Source organism: Chlorocebus sabaeus, chromosome 24 (assembly GCF_047675955.1).
Source record: "Chlorocebus sabaeus isolate Y175 chromosome 24, mChlSab1.0.hap1, whole genome shotgun sequence".
NCBI classification, from domain to species: domain Eukaryota; kingdom Metazoa; phylum Chordata; class Mammalia; order Primates; family Cercopithecidae; genus Chlorocebus; species Chlorocebus sabaeus.
In genome coordinates this window covers 36,265,603-36,282,561 of record NC_132927.1, presented here as the reverse complement: position 1 = coordinate 36,282,561, position 16,959 = coordinate 36,265,603, and the positions used below count along the sequence as shown (strand labels likewise).

The following is a 16,959-nucleotide window of genomic DNA, read 5'->3' as shown; positions in this document are numbered from 1 at the left end:
ATTCCTTCACCCTGTGTGTTGTGGTGAATCTTAGGTTTTAAAGGCACATTATTTTATTATTATATAAACAACTAGGGAACCAATAAAACAAGACATTTGAAAAGATGGGTCTTCATATAGGCATAATACATGATAAGGCAAGTCACTTTCCTCCTCTGAGTTTGGGTTTATTTGCTATCTTCCATTTTATCGCAGTGAACTGTAAAGAAAAAGATGCAAGCTTATGGAATGTCCAACTTCTGAAATACAACAGACTGCACAGACAGCGTATGATTAGGATGGCCTTGGCGCAGTGTTTCTGAAAGGAAATGTACAGCTTTTGTCCTGCCTATTGATATCCTGTTTGCACTCAGGGCTGGTCAAGGTGAGATGTGTTAAGCTTTTTTTGGAGGCCGTCCTGATAAGTCATTCCTTTACTCCCCTATTTTCAGGCCCATTCTGGAAACGCAGGATTTAACCTCGGGGTTGCAGCTTCCCTGGTCTCCATCTGCCATCAGAACCCATCTCCACCCCTTCCCCGCTCAGACCTGTGTCCCCTCCACAACTCACACTGCTCACACTCAGAACTGTGGCCCTGAGTTCTCTAGTTTTCCCTCTTTGCCTCGGGACCCAGGACACCAGTCGGGGCTAACTTTCTGAGTTGGGAAGGCGACGCTGCTGGTGGCTGCTTCCACCTGCTGGTTCTTCCTTTTTATTCCTCCCCAAAAGACAGGAAGATTCGAGTGGATTTGGCACATCCCCTAACTGGGGCCTGCCATTTGCAGGTCGGGGGCTGACGTGCCCAGGAGGACCCGGACCAAGCAGGCCATTTTCACCTGCGTAATAACAGGCTTGGGAGTAGCGAAGCGGCGGTGGCAGCAGCTACTGGAGTAGGAGGAGGAGCGCAGGCAGCGGCCGCGGCGGGGCCGGAGGAAGAGGAGGGGGGAGAAGGAGGAGCTGAAGCGGGAAGAACGGCAGGCAGCGGCTCGGCAGAGTTGCAGCAGAGGCGGCGGTGGCGCTGAGACACCGCAGCTTTCCCGAGCGCCGAGTCCCTCCGGGGACAGCAGCAGGGAGCGCCCGCGCAGCTACCGAGCCTCGGCCCAGCCAAGCCGCCGTCGCCGCGCCGGGGGACCGCCAGCCATGGCCGCGCCGCCGGATCCGCAGGACGAGCTGCTGCCGCTGGCCGGCCCCGGGTCCCAGTGGCTCAGGGACCGGGGGGAGGGGGAGGACGAAGCGGTGACGCCGAAAGGGGCCACGCCAGCGCCGCAGGCTGGGGAGCCCAGCCCGGGGTTGGGCGCCAGGGCCCGGGAAGCGGCGCCGCGGGAACCCGGCTGGGGCGCCGCCCGGCAGTCGCCCGTTGCCATGGAAACTGCATCCACAGGTAAGGCGGGCGCCGCTGCCCCTCAAATGGCGTCGGGGACCCGGGCCCCCCAGTCAGTCCCCTTCTGCGCGGCTCTCCTGGGCACCTGCCTCGCGCTTTCTGCCTTGAGCGCCAACCCCACCCCCGCGTCGCCACGGGCGACTGGGAATATTCGCGGGCTGGTAGAAAACAACAATTTCATTTTTCCCAAAGGCTCAGAAGTAGTCAAGATGCTTTTATTTCATTCATGATTATTTCCGCTTTAAAAATTGTTCTCATCGACAAACCGCAGCATTCTGACTGCTGGCGAGTCTGGATACAAGTTTCTCCCTCCTGCCAGGGGGCTCCGAGCTGTAGGGCCCGTTTGACAGGTTGTGGGGATTTTGGGGGCGTGTTTGCGCGCAGTGTGCGCGCCGGCTACAGGAGATGCTGACAACCCAGCGGCAGGCAGGCCCTCGACCCCCGGACCCGGCTCTGTCCAGGGCAGAGATGTGGCTGTAACTGCCCCTTACCCTTGCCCTCCACCAATCGCCACCATACCCTACTCCCCCCACATCCCTTCACCTTTTCCCCCGCAGAAAACAAATCCCAGGGAGTTTGTCCCTAATTCGGAAGGCACAGCTTTGCAAGGGTGCTGTGGCTGCCCCCGCCCAAAACCTGTATTTCGTCGCTGCCCGGATGGCCCCACCTTGCAGGGAGCATTGAAACTTGGAAGTCCGAAATGTGGCGGACCTGGCTGTGGGTTGTAGGGCTTGGGGGGTGGTGAGTGGACGTAGCACAGTTTACCAGCAGTCTGACCCGCCTGCCCCGCCCCCCGCCCCAGGAAATTGCCCTAGGTTTGGCCTTTCTTCGCCTGACGCCCTATTCGAAGTTTGAGCGCGCCAGTGTCCAACGGGAGCCCAGGCCTCTGGCGCATCCTGGTCAAAGAATCCAGGAAGCGCACTTTGAGGCTGCCGGCCTGGTTAACCCTGTTTCCAGGGAGAGGAAAGTGGATGCTGTGTGGTGCTCTTTCCTGAGAAAGCTTTGCTGTGGTGGAGTGGGAGTTGTGTAGTTTTGGCAATGTAGAGCTAGAAGGCCTGGGGTGGTGGGTGCTCCCAGAGGAGGGGAAGGGGAGTGTGACTGGTGTGTGTGCTCTTGGTGGTTGATTTAAAGAAACCCCTTTTTGTAAGCTTCTCTTAAGGGTTATGTGGAATGCCTAAGGTAATCGTAGTTAACCGCCCTGGTACAAAAGATCTAAGCTGGGGAAAAGAGGTTTGGAGAATGCGTTGAATAAAATTTGTCAATATCCTGAAGGGAAGAGAAAAAGTGGAGACCCTATATAAGAAAAAAGAAAAAGAAAGAAAGAAAAATACTCAAAAACCCCAATGCCGAACGCCAATGGTTTATGTTAATTATTATATCCCTGGGGGTGGGGGAGGATTTAAGTCTAAGAATGGCTGCGCAGTCTCTCCTTCAACTTCTGCATCCTAATGGAAACAAAACTCTTTGTAGTTGCAAAAGAAGATGGCAAATGATAATAGACAAAGAAAGGTAGTTTTTGTCTTTACCATTCTTTGCTGAGGCTAGACTGCTCATAGTTCAGAATCTTTATCCACTGTAATCAGAGTAAATCGTTTCTTTATGAAACATTACCCACCTCCTATTAATGCCACCAAGATTATGTGAACTAGAAAAGGGAAGCTAAGTGCCCCATGTTCAGTAACATATCCACAAAAGTTATTATATAGGAAATGCTTAGAATATATATTTGTGGGGTACAGTGTGATGTTTTGATATATGTCTGCATTGTCAAATGATTAGCTAATTAACAAATCCATCATCTCATGTACTTATTTTTTGTGGTAAAATCATTTAAAATTTACTCTTTTAGCAATTTCAAAATGTATAGTGCATTGTTACAGAAAAGTGGCTGTAATAAACAACAATGCATTTGGCATTTTTAGTATTATTATTATAGAAATACCTTGCTTTATTGAATGTGTTTGGGGTTTTCTATCCTAGGCAACAAATATAGTAATAAAATCAAACATGATACTACGTTTGGATAGGAGAAGAATGAAGAAAGATGGAAGGAACACATTTTGCATATTTATATAGAAATTTTTTAGTTTATGATTGTGGCTTGAAGGAATTTCTGATATAGTTGTTGATTAGTTAATGTCTTAAATCTCTATGTTTCTCGTTAAGTAGACTGGATGTGCTGCTATAAGAGACTCAAATGCCAGAAATGATATATAAATAAATAGCTAGATCTTAAAATTCCAGAGAAATCTTGTCCAGCTTCCTGGTCTGTTATTTTGGCAGTTCTATTGCTATAAGCAAAGTTAGCAGGTCAGCCCTCAATTGTATCAGAGACGCCTATTAAGCGCACTACTTTACACTGTATTTCTTAATTTACTTTTTTTTTTTTTGGCTTATACACAGAAATTTATTTTTTCACAGTGTTAGAAGCTGAGAAATCTAAGATCAAGGTAGAAATGGTGTCTGGTGAAGGTCTGCTTCCTGGTCCATACACATCTGTCTTTTCACTGTGTCCCCACATGGCAGAAGAGTGCTTTTTTTTTTTTTCTTTTTTTTTTTTTAAAGAGTGGTGCTTTTTGGGACTCAACTCAAACTAAGAACTAACTTAGACTTTGAGTGTGATGCACTGTAAACAGAGTTTGTTTCTTTTTCAGATGGAAATTTAAGACAGATATTGATGTTTTAAAAACTGTTTTTCTGAAAAACATCACCAATCATGCCATCTGGACAGATATTCTGTTATTTATTTTTATACATCGATGGTAATTAAAATTCTTCCAGGAACATTTCCAAAAATATTTCTCAGCAGTGTCCTGGAATGAATATATGTTTAAACATCATTAAAACTGCACCATAAAACTCCATCCATCCTCTATTTTCAGGTATTCTCATTGCTTCTGTCCCTTTTGTGGCGTGGAAATAGTCTCAACAAAATAACACTGTCTTCTAAAATTACAACTTCATTTCTAAATTGATAATGGACATGTGAAATTATGTCTGTTGACAAGGGAACATTTAATAATACACCGTGGTAGCTACAGCATGTTAGTGTTAATCATACAAGTACCATCATCTAATAACTTTATACAAAGAATGTTAAGAGCAACTGTTTTGTTTTTTCATGATCAGTTATTTTATTCCTGGAAACTATTCAAAAGGAGCATACAATAACAAAAGGAAAAAAGAATGGTCCTTTGTTTAAAGAAAGAATTTTAAAAAGAACATTTGAACAAAATGAAATAGAAGTTAACTCATTGCATGCTTTGGAAATTAACTCATTGACTGCTTAATATATGGAAAGCAAAATCAAGAACATGATGGAGAATGGTCAGGAAAAATCAGTCCAATATGATTTGCTGCAGTGATATCAATTTATAGATAATTTGACTTAAATTTCAAGATAATTACAAAAAGCATTTTCCAATTTACTTTCCCATGGACCATATTCTTTATATGTCTGCATTTTTCAAATGCTAAATGTAATGCTGTATTGGAAAAACTATTCTCAGTCTGTCATGATTTAAATAACTTTCAGAAGGTTTCATATACCCTGTGTTTATTCTATTTAATATAACAAATCTAAAGAACTATAACACATTGCCAGTCATCTTCTAAATTCCATTTGGAGGCTAGATTAACTGTCTTCACTTTTGGATGTGTTTGACAGATGTGTGGACATTTTTTATTTGGAGTCATTTCCAGGTAATCCCCTTCAGAAGGTATAAATTTCAATCTTCTTTCTTTTGAGAAAGCTACAGTTCTATTGAAATGGTAAGGAACATTACACTTTGCTATTACTATTTTTAAAGAAACATATAAGATGAATAAACAAGTTTGGAAAACGAATGCAGTTTATTTCTCTGGGCATATCCTCTAGATACAATCAATACCATTTCTATAAGTAAGTACAATATATATTCTTTAATATAGGGAATTCAAATTAGGTTAAATTAAAATTTAGAGATGCTTACATACTTTAAAAATACATTGATAAATATTATAAAGGCTTTCAGCTTAACTTTCCCTTCATGAACTTACTGTTCCAACAAAACCACCCTGCTCATTGCCTTGCTCATAGGCTCTCCTCTCTCCTCTTTTTTACTTCTGATTCTGAGGGTTGAGAGAAGGGTTGTTGGTTATCTTGCCCATTTTATTGTCTATCCCTGGGAGCATGGATTACAGGGATTACAGAAAGCTTTTATTATCTTTTGTAAAGTGAGAAACCATTGCGGTTCAATTCAACTTAGTAGACATATTAAATGCCTCCTTTGTGTAAGGATCTGTGCTAAACACAGGTCGGTCATGGCTTCCTAAAACATGTGCACCTTTCTGATTCACAGTATTTACTTTAGCCAAATAGTTCCTTTCGTGTTATTTTTCATTTTCTTCATTCCCAAGTTATTGCTGGAAGCTTGACTAGAAGGGAATTATAATAATCTAACCCCATGGGCACAAGGGTATGAGTTAGTGTTCTGAGATCAACACAGGATAAGTAAATATGAGCACAGCTTGCTCAGACTGTGAAAGACAAAATCTGCCTTTTTGTCTAGCTGTGAAAAAGAAAATCTTTCTCTCCCTTTATTTCTATCATCTATCTCATTCTCTACATCTTCAAAGAAATAACTGGCTAAATGTTACATCAAGATCTTTGGATTTGTTAGTTGTGATTTTATTAAACAATTAGATTATTTCAGTGGTGACTAAGGGAGCTTTGAAAACGATGCTGGAAAATTTAGAGAGCAGTGAAAATAAAAGACATTTCAAGAGACTAATATATCTATATAGGAATGCTGCGCACTAAAGTCATTATAAAGAACATGGTCCAAAAATGAAAGACAACCAGTTTTGTTTGGTTAAATAACATTTAAGGGCAAGGAGAACGGTGAGAAGAGTGCGAGCCAGAGAGGCCCACTGTTTGTGGAAGATGCTGTGGTATTAGGATATGAGAAAAGGGAGGGAAGAGCTTCTCAATTCTTATTTGAGCTCCCTAATTTAAAATGGACAGTGATTGTTAAGTTGGAAAATTGAAACATACAGAAAGAGATACCTGGATCCCAGGATAAGTAAACAGAAGGTAAAATCTTGTATTACTACTTTGATGAGATCAGTTCTTCACATCCAACTACTTTACATCTCATGGAATTGAATGAGTGTACTGAGCAGCTTTAAATTCATTCCCAGTATCTTTGGAGAATAAGACTAGGGCTAGAAAAGCTGAATTTGATAAGTGATTTTCAAAAAGGGGAAAATGGTGGATTCTTAAAACTTATAAACCAGTATGTTTGACACTGATTGCTGGTAGAATCTAAGAATGTGTTATTATGCTAAATATTCATAGACTCTTAGAAAAGAGTGAAAATGTTGTTCAGAAATTCCCTCTAGTTCACTAAAACATAATGCCTGTACAACATTATTTCCCTCTTTTTCAGATTTTGAATTACCAACACGCATGTAGCACTTCCTATTTCTAGGAACTTACAAAATGCTCAACTTACATAAAGATATAGAAAGCATGTTCTTTAATTTATAAACTGCACAAAATTTCAAAGGATAGCTGATATGCTACAGGGTAGCATTGCTATGAAAAAGAATCTTGATTTTAATGTTTATTCAAAAGCAACAAGATAAATCTGTTTATTAAAATTATTTTTGCCCCAATTTAAAAATTTGGGGAGGGTAGAAAATACATATACATGGTATTAAAATCTAAAAGGTACAAAGGGGTAAGCAGAGAAAAGGAAGTCTTCACACCTTACCTTTCAACAGTCCATTGCTCCTCTCCAGAGGTAACCATTGTAATCAGTTTCAGCAAGAGAGCATTACTTATGATTATACTACTATTTATTGAACTCTTGCTATATGTCAGGCATTGTCTAAGCACTGAGGATTATAGTACAGAAAAGGACAGATAAAAGCCTTTCATCCATAAAATATACTTTTTTTCTTGATAGGGGCAAGGAGAGAGTAAGGAAGGGCAACAGAGACCAGAACATCTATATCAAGGTATTATGAAAAAGGTCAAAACAGAGTAATGGGAATGAGAGGGTTAGTCAAAGAAGACCTCTTTGATAAGGTATCTTTAAAGCAGAGACTTGAAGAAAGTGACATAACAGTCATGCAGATGTCTGAGAGAAGAACATTTTGGGCAGAGGGAATATCCGTTGCAAAGGTCCTTGGTGGGAGTGTGCCTAGCACATTCAAGGAACCACAGGAAGAGCCATGAGGTGGAGTAAGCAAGGGGAGAATGATAGAGGATGAGCAAAGGGTCAGAGGTAGAGTAGAATGGATAAATTAGGTCCTGTAGGCCCTTATAACAGCTTTGAATATTACTCTGAGTGTGATGAGAGCCACAGGAATGGGAGAGGTGTTAAATAGAGAAGGAACATATTTAGAGTTCAGTTTTAAGTTTAATGACTCACTCTAGTCTCTGTATTGAGAATCTAACATGGGGTTGGTGGTGGTTGGTGTGGAGCAAGAATGACCTACTAGTAGGCCATTGCAATAATCTGAGAAAGAAATCATGGTGGCTTGCACCAGAGTAACAGCATTGGAAGAGGTGAAAAGTGGTTGGATTCTGGATATTTTCTGAATGTATATAATGTGTTAGAAAGAACACAAGGGACGTGCCGTGATTTTTGTCCTGAGTAAACACAAGAATGGACTTGTTATTAGCTGGGGTTGAGAAGACTTTAGGAAGAGCAAGTTTTAGGGAAAAACCAGGAGTTTGGTTTTACAAATGTTAATTTTTGAATGTCTGTTTGATGTCCAAGTGGAGATGTCAAGTAAGCAGTGTAGAGTGGGGCTGGGGAGTGATCTGACCTGCATGTATACATTGGGAGTTGTTGGTATAGAGATGAGATCACCAAGGGAGTGAGTGTTGACAGTGACGAGGTCAAGGAGTCCTGGGTAACTCAAATATTCAGAGGTCTTTCAAAGAAAACTGAGTAAAAGTGGGCAATGAAGTAGGAAAACTGAAAGACTCCAGAAGAAAAGATCGTTGGAGGAGTCCAGAAGAAAGGTGAAAATAGGAGTGAAACAGTCACCTGTGTGATTACTGACATCACAATGAACAATGACAGATCCTGGGAGTTACAGTAAACCAGACGCTAATGTATATCTTTTTTTTTTTTTTTTTTGAGACGAAGTCTCGCTCTGCCGCCCAGGCTGGAGTGCAGTGGCCGGATCTCCGCTCACTGCAAGCTCCGCCTCCCGGGTTTACGCCATTCTCCTGCCTCAGCCTCCCGAGTAGCTGGGACTACAGGCGTCCGCCACCTCGCCCGGCTAGTTTTTTTTAGTTTTTTTTGTATTTTTTAGTAGAGATGGGGTTTCACCGTGTTAGCCAGGATGGTCTTGATCTCCTGACCTCATGATCTGCCTGTCTCGGCCTCCCAAAGTGCTGGGATTACAGGCTTGAGCCACCGCGCCCGGCTTGCTAATGTATATCTTTAGGAAGGGACATAATGGCCTAGGATTCTGCCTAGGGGCTTTTAGAGGGAAACAGTGGCCTGTAACATTATAGATGTAAAATCTTGACATCTATAAGTTCTGAAATTTCTGTTTAATATGTATAGAACGTAGGAGATGCAACTTAAAATAGATCATGGTGGGGGTTGGGAATTTTGAGGATTATAATTAGCTAAATATGAGCTAGTGGTATGGTGAAATTACTAAAATATCTTATGTAATTTCAGGTAGTATTAATAGAAAGTCTCAGGTGCACATTATACGAGGTAATAGCTCCCCTATATTCTGTTCTAGGCAGGCCAAATTTGGAGTCTCATACTAAAGGGTAGTTGCCGTGCTTTGAGAGACATTGACGAGCTGTAATACAGTGAGAGCAGGGCAATTGGGAGGCTTTTGGAAAACATGACATTTGAGAGATAGTTAAAGAAATTAAGAATTTTTATCCAAAAGAAAAGAATGGAGATCTGAATGTTAAATACTAGAAGAACTTTCACGAAGCAAAGGAAGAAGACTTGACCTGGCTGATTTCACAGAGCAAAATTAGAACTAGTGATTTGGAGAACTAGATTTCTTCTGAATGAAAGAAAATATTCTAATAATTAGAACTTATCAGAAAAGAGAGATTCTCTCCCAGTTAATGACATTCAAGCAAAAGCCAGGTTGCTGTTTTAATGGGGGAAATGCAGAAAGAAAGTCATTGGTTACACTAAGATGTTTATATCTTCCTAAAAGACAATAGTGCCCCTAACTTGACATTGTTATTGTTACATTATTACTTGTATTAGTCCATTTTCACACTGCTGATAAAGAGATAACCCAAGAGTGGGCAATTTACAAAGAAAAAGGTTCAGTGGACTTACAGTTCCATATGGTTGGAGAGGCCTCATAATCATGGCAGAAGGCAAGGAGGAGCAAGTCATGTCTTACGTGGATGGCAGTAGGCAAAGAGATTGGGCAGGGAAAATCCCCCTTATAATACCATCAGATCTTGTGAGACTTATTCACTATCATGAGAATAGCATGAGAAAGACCTGCGCCATGATTCAATTACATCCCGCCAGGTTCCTCCCACAACACGTGGGAATTCAAGATGAGATTTGGGTGCGGACGCAGCCAAACCATATCATTCTGCCCCTGGCCCTTCCCAAATCTCATGTCCTTACATTTCAAAACCAATCATGCCTTCCCAACAGTCCCTCAAAGTCTTAACTCGTTTCAGTATTAACTCAAAATTTTATAGTCCAATATCTCATCTGAGACAAGGCAAATATCTTCTGCCTATAAGCCTGTAAAATCAAAAACAACTTAGTTACTCCCTAGATACAATGGGGGTACAGGTATTGGGTAAATATAGCCATTTTAAATGGGAGAAATTGGCCAAAACAAAGGGGCTACAGTCCCCATGCATGTCTGAAATCCAGCAGGGCAGTCAAATCTTAAAGCTTCAAAATGATCTCCTTTGACTTCGTGTCTCACTGATGCAGGAAGTGGGTTCCCATGGTCTTGGGTATCCAGGTCACACTGATGCAGGAGGTGGGTTCCCGTGGTCTTGGGAAGCTCTGCCCCTGTGGCTTTTCAGGGTACAGACTCCCTCCTGGCTCCTTTCATAGGCTGGCATTGAGTGCCTGTGGCTTTTCCAGGCACATGGTGCAAGCTGTCAGTGGATCTGCTATTCTGGGGTCTGGAGGACAGTGGCCCTCTTCTCACAGTTCTACTATGTGGTACCCCAGTAGGGAGCCTGTGTGGGGATCTGACCCTACATTTGTCTTTTGCACTTCCCTAGTAGAGGTTCTCCCTGAGAGCCCCATCCCTGCAGCAAACTTCTGCCTGGACATCCAGGTACTTGCATACATCCTCTGAAATCTAGGCAGAGGTTCCCAAACCTCAATTCTTGATTTCTGTGAACTTGAAGGCTCAGTACCACATGGAAGCTGCCAAGGCTTGGGGCTTGCACCCTCTGAAGTCACGGCTTCAGCTTGTTGGCCCCTTTCAGCCATGGCTGGAGTGGCTAAGAAGCAGAGCATCAAGTCCCTAGGCTGCACACAGCACGGGACCCTGGACTCACCTGGGAAATCATTTTCTCCTAGGCCTTGGGGCCTGTGATGGGAGGGGCTACTGTGAAGACCTCTGACATGCCCTGGAGACATTTTCCCCATTGTCTTGGGGATTCACATTTGGCTCCTCATTACTTATGCAAATCTCTGCTTCTGACTTGAATTTGTCCTCAGAAAATGGGGTTTTCTATTGCATTATATTAGGCTGCAAATTTTCCGAACTTTTATGCTCTGTTTCCCTTATAAAACTGATTGCTTTTCATAGCACCCTGGTCACATCTTGAATGCTTTGCTGCTTAGAAATTTATTCTGCTAGATACCCTAAATCATCTCTCTCAAGTTCGAAGTTTCACAAATCTCTAGGGCAAGGGCAAAATGTTGTCAGTCTCTTTGCTAAAGCATAACAAGAGTTATGCATAACCTTTGCTCCAGTTCCCAACAAGTTCCTCATTTCCATCTGAGACCACCTCATTCTGGACCTTATTGTCCATATTGCTATCAGGCTTTGGTCAAAGCCGTTTAACAAGTCTCCAGGAAGTTCCAAACTTTCCCACATTTTTCTGTCTTCTTCTGAGTCCCCCAAACTGTTCCAACCTCTGCCTGTTACCCACTTTCAAGGTTGCTTCCACATTTTCTGGTATGTTTTCAGCAGCACCCCACTCTACTGGTATCAATTTACTCTATTAGTCAGTTTTCACACTGCTGATAAAGACATACCTGAGACTGGGCAATTTAGAAAAGAAAGAGGTTTAATGGACTTACAGTTCCACATGGCTGGAGAGGCCTCATGATCATGGTGGAAGGCAAGGAGGAGCAAGTCATGTCTTACGTGGATGGCAGTAGGCAAAGAGAGAGATTGGGTAGGGAAACTCCCCTTTATAATGCCGTCAGATCTCATGAGACTTATTTGCTATCACAAGAGCAGCACCAGAAAGACCTGCCCCATGATTCATTTACCTCCCACTGGGTCCCTCCCACAACACGTGGGAATTCAAGATGAGATTTGGGTGGGGACACAGCCAAGCCATATCATTATTTTAAAATTATTACATATTTCTCAAAAATGAACCCCACACTAATGAAACTGGAAACGGTGTCCATCACAAAAACCATAGTTATCCCAAATTGACTACTTAAAATGTGCTTTTCACAGAATTGTGGCCTTTTAAAAATCCTCCTCTAGTTCTCCATTGTCAAGAAGACTCCATAATGTGACATATTTGCTTCTTAAGAACTACATAATTTTATCCAGTTTTGGATTATTAACATAAATATAAAATATGCTATCTGCAAGTATCTCTTTTATTCTTTTTGCTGAACTATCTTCTTCATTTTTTACTGAATCTAGTTTCATAAATATTCAACATATTCTAAAATGTTTTGGAAATTCATTAAATAATTTTGTAATGCTAAAAGCATCATAAGATCCTTTCCTTCTTTCTCTGCCTCACTATCTATATATTTATGGCAGATTATTCATTGGAAAACCATGTTTCCTGGGTTGCTTACTGAATTAAATTTTTAGCTGGAAGAATTCTCCATTCCAATTTCCACGTCCAATCCCCAAATGCCTTTTCTAATTCATCTATTGCATGAGATTTTTTTGTAAAATCAGTTATAGACCAAATTCTTGCTTTCTGAATTTTGAAAATTTGTTGAATGTCACATTCTCCAAAATTCCTAGAATTTTTTTTTATGCATAGCAAATCATTGGCTTTCTTTTTGTTTTTTTTTTTTAAACTACTCTTGAACAACAGAAAATTATATATATTTGAATGATTCCTGATCTAGTTGATAAGCAAAGGAATAGAAAACAATGTCATGTCTGCCTTTGGCATGAATTTTTCAACTCACTCTGAAAAAATCAGGGCTTCTCAAAATACGGTCTGTAAACTACCTGCTCCAATATCACGTGGGGTGACCACAGACCTCATCCTAGGGAAACAAGCCTACCAGGTGGATATTAAAGCTATAAGAAGCACTGATTTATTGGCTTTCCTGCTCATGCTTGGCATTTTGTAGGAGACGTGGGGAATAGAGGAGCATGAGCCATGTCCCCTTTCCCCGTTTCCTCCTGGGCTTATTACCATCCAGTTGGGAGATATGGCGGACTCCCACAAAGCAAAGATGAATAACTCAGGTCAGCATGCAGCTTGTTGCTTGGATGGATGGTAGAAACTATATGTGTGATAGGAATTTCATGACTGTATGGGTTCCAATGTACCTGGTCTCTTGAAGGATGGATAGAATTGGAAGGGGGCAGAAGTGAGCAGAAAGGCAGTCTGAGTATGGGGATGATGACAAGGAAGTGAGCAATGATGAGCCCAGTTTCATAGCTCATCCAGATGAGGAGAAAGAAGATTCTGGGGGGCTTGACGGCTACACAGAACTCTAGTCTCCTTTTCTATGGATTCTGGGATCTTTGCAGGCTTATATGTAAGGGAAGTAATATCACAGAGCTATGTTAAGGAAGATTAGTCTGACAGTAGAACAGAAGATGAATTCAATGAGGATAATCCTAAAACCTGTGAGTTTTGCTGGAAGAAAGCCAACCCAGTAACATCAATTTCAGGGCCTTGAATAAGTAGCCATGGGAATAAAGAGGGAGGTATATGGGAAGAAAGATGAGAGGCTTCACAGGAACAGTCAACAGGACTTTGTGACTAACAGACATGATCTGGGGACGAGGGGAGGAATAAATCAAAAATGACTACAGTTTTGTGCCCTATGGCTGGGAGAATGTTATGCTATAAAGGGTGGGAGGGGGAACTGGCTAGAGGAGTGAGGATAATGAATTCACTTTTAGTCATATGAGGCTTGAAATAATGACAAGCCATTTGAATGGAAATTTCTACTTGGCAACTGTAGATAAAGAAATGGATTTTGTAGGTGAAAACAGGATTGTTGATACGGATTTAGAAAATTAGAAGAGAAGCCATAGCGATTATGTAGTATGGAAAGGACAGAGGGCCAGAGACAGAGGAAATGCTCCTTTCCCCTCATTTAAAAAGCTTAAAGCTTTAGCTTTAAGCTCCCTGAGCCTCAGATTCTATAGCAGGTATATATGGTATTAGATCCTGTGGAGTGCCTGGCAATCATATGGTAACTACAGGTACTCCTGTTATTATAGTATCACAAAAGCCAAGATGACATGGTACAGAATGAGCCCTGACTGAGAAATCAGATTTATCTAGCCTTGGCTTTGGTACCTAATATCATGTCAATGTGGGCAAGTCATATGACTGCTTTATGTATCAGTTTCTTCATATATGACATAACATGAACACAATACCGTTCTGGCTGTCTTACAGGGTTATATGAAGATAAAATGAGATAACGTAAGAAGATGTATGGAAATGGCAAATAACTCTGTATCTGTGAGGTACTATTAATAGGAAGCCTGGTCAGCAGTGTCAGATGCTGAATAAAATGAAGATTGAGAAAGAACCTCAGCCTTAGATGTTTTACTATAAAATGCTTGCTGTGCCCAGCTGGACCTCAGCCAAATAGCAATGGGGAAGGACAGTAGAGCCAGGAAGGATGGGGGTGGAGATAAGTCAGTTTTGGTAATCCACATGGGAAGATATTTTGGAGGAGGGCAGTAGGAGTGGTGATCTGCTGCATTTCCCATGTCCTGATGAATGATCTGTGAGTACAGGGCTGAGGTGTGCCCATGGGGACCAGCTGGAATGAGAGAGGACAGCAGATGGAGTCTATTCTGATTCTCCTGTTCAGTGGAAGGGCAATAAGCCTAGGAAGCTGTCCCAGGTGTGTGTGGGAGTTGGTCTGGAAGAGGCTGCTTCTCTTACTAGAGAAGGCAACACAGTGAAAGCTAGCTCCTGCTACCCCCAAGTACAGGGCTAAATCAACTGGCCCTGTGGGCTTGTGAGAATCTGCAGGCTAGTCTTATAACTCAGTAGATTAATGTCTTACATAAAAGCATGATTGCTCTAGAAAGATGGGGTATGTATCCCTTCTGCTAAATACAGCTAAAAATCCTGGACATTTCATGTGAAATAAATAGAAAGGGTCTCTGAAAGGTGAATGAAGAGAAGGCGGCAGACTTATTAGAGACCATGGGACCTGTGGAAGGACACAGCAGTAGGTTCTCGGGGTTTTCTGTTTTCATCCTATATCTCAGGCTGGATACTGGAGAAGCCAGCAAGCAGAAAATGCCAATGGGCACAGACAAAAAACACCCACAAAAAAATGAGTGTTTCTAGCGAAAGGATCAGAAAAGGGCAACCTAGCAGGATAGAAAACTTTTAGACAATAATCACTCTATCCAGCCAAACACCATGAAATAAACTGAGGTCCCACCTCCATGCCCACCGCAGAAGCTAAGGAGGGAGATTCGCCTGCCAGCTAATATGGTGTTAGAGGAAGCCTAGAGGAGAGTCAGGAGTTTCACCACTGCTCAATGATGAGACTGAGTGGAAAACGTGGACTTCTATTTAAGTAAGATACATAGTCTCAAGATATAATGCCAAAAATGTCCAGGTTTTAATGGAAAATTACAAGAACCAGTAGGATATGAACTTGAATGACAAAAGACAATCGACACCAAATTAACACAGATGGTAGAATTATCTGAGAAGGATTTTAATGTAGCCATCACAAAAATTATTCAACAATTGCAAACACACTTGAAATAAATAATAAAATAGAGAGTCCCCAGCAGAGAAATAGAAAGTCCCAGCAAAGAAATAGAAAGTCTCACCAAAGAAGGAAAAGCTGTGAAGAACTAAATTGAAATTTTAGAACTAAGAAATACAGTAATCGAGATAATTTTTATAAAAGCCTCAGTAGATGGGTTCAACGAAAGCAGAGTGAAGAGGAAAGAAGAAAGTGTTAGTGAATTTGAAGAGAAACAATAGAAATGACCAATCTCAACAACAGAAAGAAAACAGAGAGAAAATAAAAGGGAATAAATAATAAAATCCCTGTTCTCTGCAGCACAGGAATGTTTATAGGACGTGTTCCCTTTTTCAAATGTTCATTGAGTATTCATATTAATAAGGTACAGTGAAAACAGACTGACAGCTGTATTGCCTCATGTTTGCTAAATGCATAAAATCTAAACTATGTTGGTGCAGATGTGGGCTTCAGGGAAAATAACCATATAGTGCTACTTTTAGTTGTTGAGATGTTTTCCACATTTACAGTACTTACTGATTTCCGATCTGTTCTTATATGCACACATAAGCTAAGTTACTTATGAAAAAAGCATTTCTATAGGATTTACAATGTGTTCTGGGCTCTTTACATTTAATCCTATCCTTAATCTCAGTGAAGTAGGTATGATTATTTACCCCATTTTACAAGTAAGCAAACTGAGATAGAGAGATATTGAGTGACCTGCCTATGATGATACAACTAGTAAGTGATAGCACCCAGATTTGATGAACCTTGGCAGTCTGGATCTAGGGTTCACGCTCTTAATTACCTCACTCTGTTGCCTGTTTTAGGCTTTTCTTGTGCAGCATCTATTTTTTTTTTTTTTTTTTTTTTGAGACAGAGTCTTGCTCTGTCACCCAGGCTGTAGTGCAGTGGCACAATCTTGGCTCATCGCAACCTCCACCTCCTGGGTTCAAGCAATTCTCATGCCTCAGCCTCCTGAGTAGCTGGGATTACAGGCAGGTGCCACCATACCCAGCTAATTTTTGTATTTTTTGTAGAGATGGGGTTTCACCATGTTGCCTAGGATGGTCTTGATCTCCTGACCTTGTGATCTGCCCGCCTTGACTTCCCAAAGTGATAGGATTACAGGTGTGAGCCACTGTGCCCAGCCGCAGCGTCTATTTTATGATCTGTGCAGTAAAAGTTGCATATTAAATAAGGAATTAGCTTGCATGAAAATCTATCTGAACTACGGTGAGCATAAATCTGAATGGGAAAGACAGTGGTTAAAACTTGGGTTGACAGAACTTGAGAATCCTTAAGAACCTCAGCCAAGGCCGGGCGCGGTGGCTCAAGCCTGTAATCCCAGCACTTTGGGAGGCCGAGATGGGCAAATCACGAGGTCAGGAGATCGAGACCATCCTGGCTAACATGGTGAAACCCCGTCTCTACTAAAAAATA

The 16,959-nt window shown here is 41.7% G+C and overlaps 1 protein-coding gene across 1 annotated transcript in view; it reads left to right on the top strand.

The window, feature by feature from the left end:
* Nucleotides 1–721: 721 nt before the first annotated feature.
* Nucleotides 722–16,959, top strand: part of RTN1 (reticulon 1) — a 264,816-nt gene continuing 248,578 nt past the window's right edge. Inside the window, exon 1 of the mRNA XM_037984070.2 lies at nt 722–1,360. Coding sequence (XP_037839998.2) covers nt 1,120–1,360 — 241 coding nt within the window. The 5' untranslated portion in view covers nt 722–1,119. The remainder of the gene's footprint in view (nt 1,361–16,959) is intronic.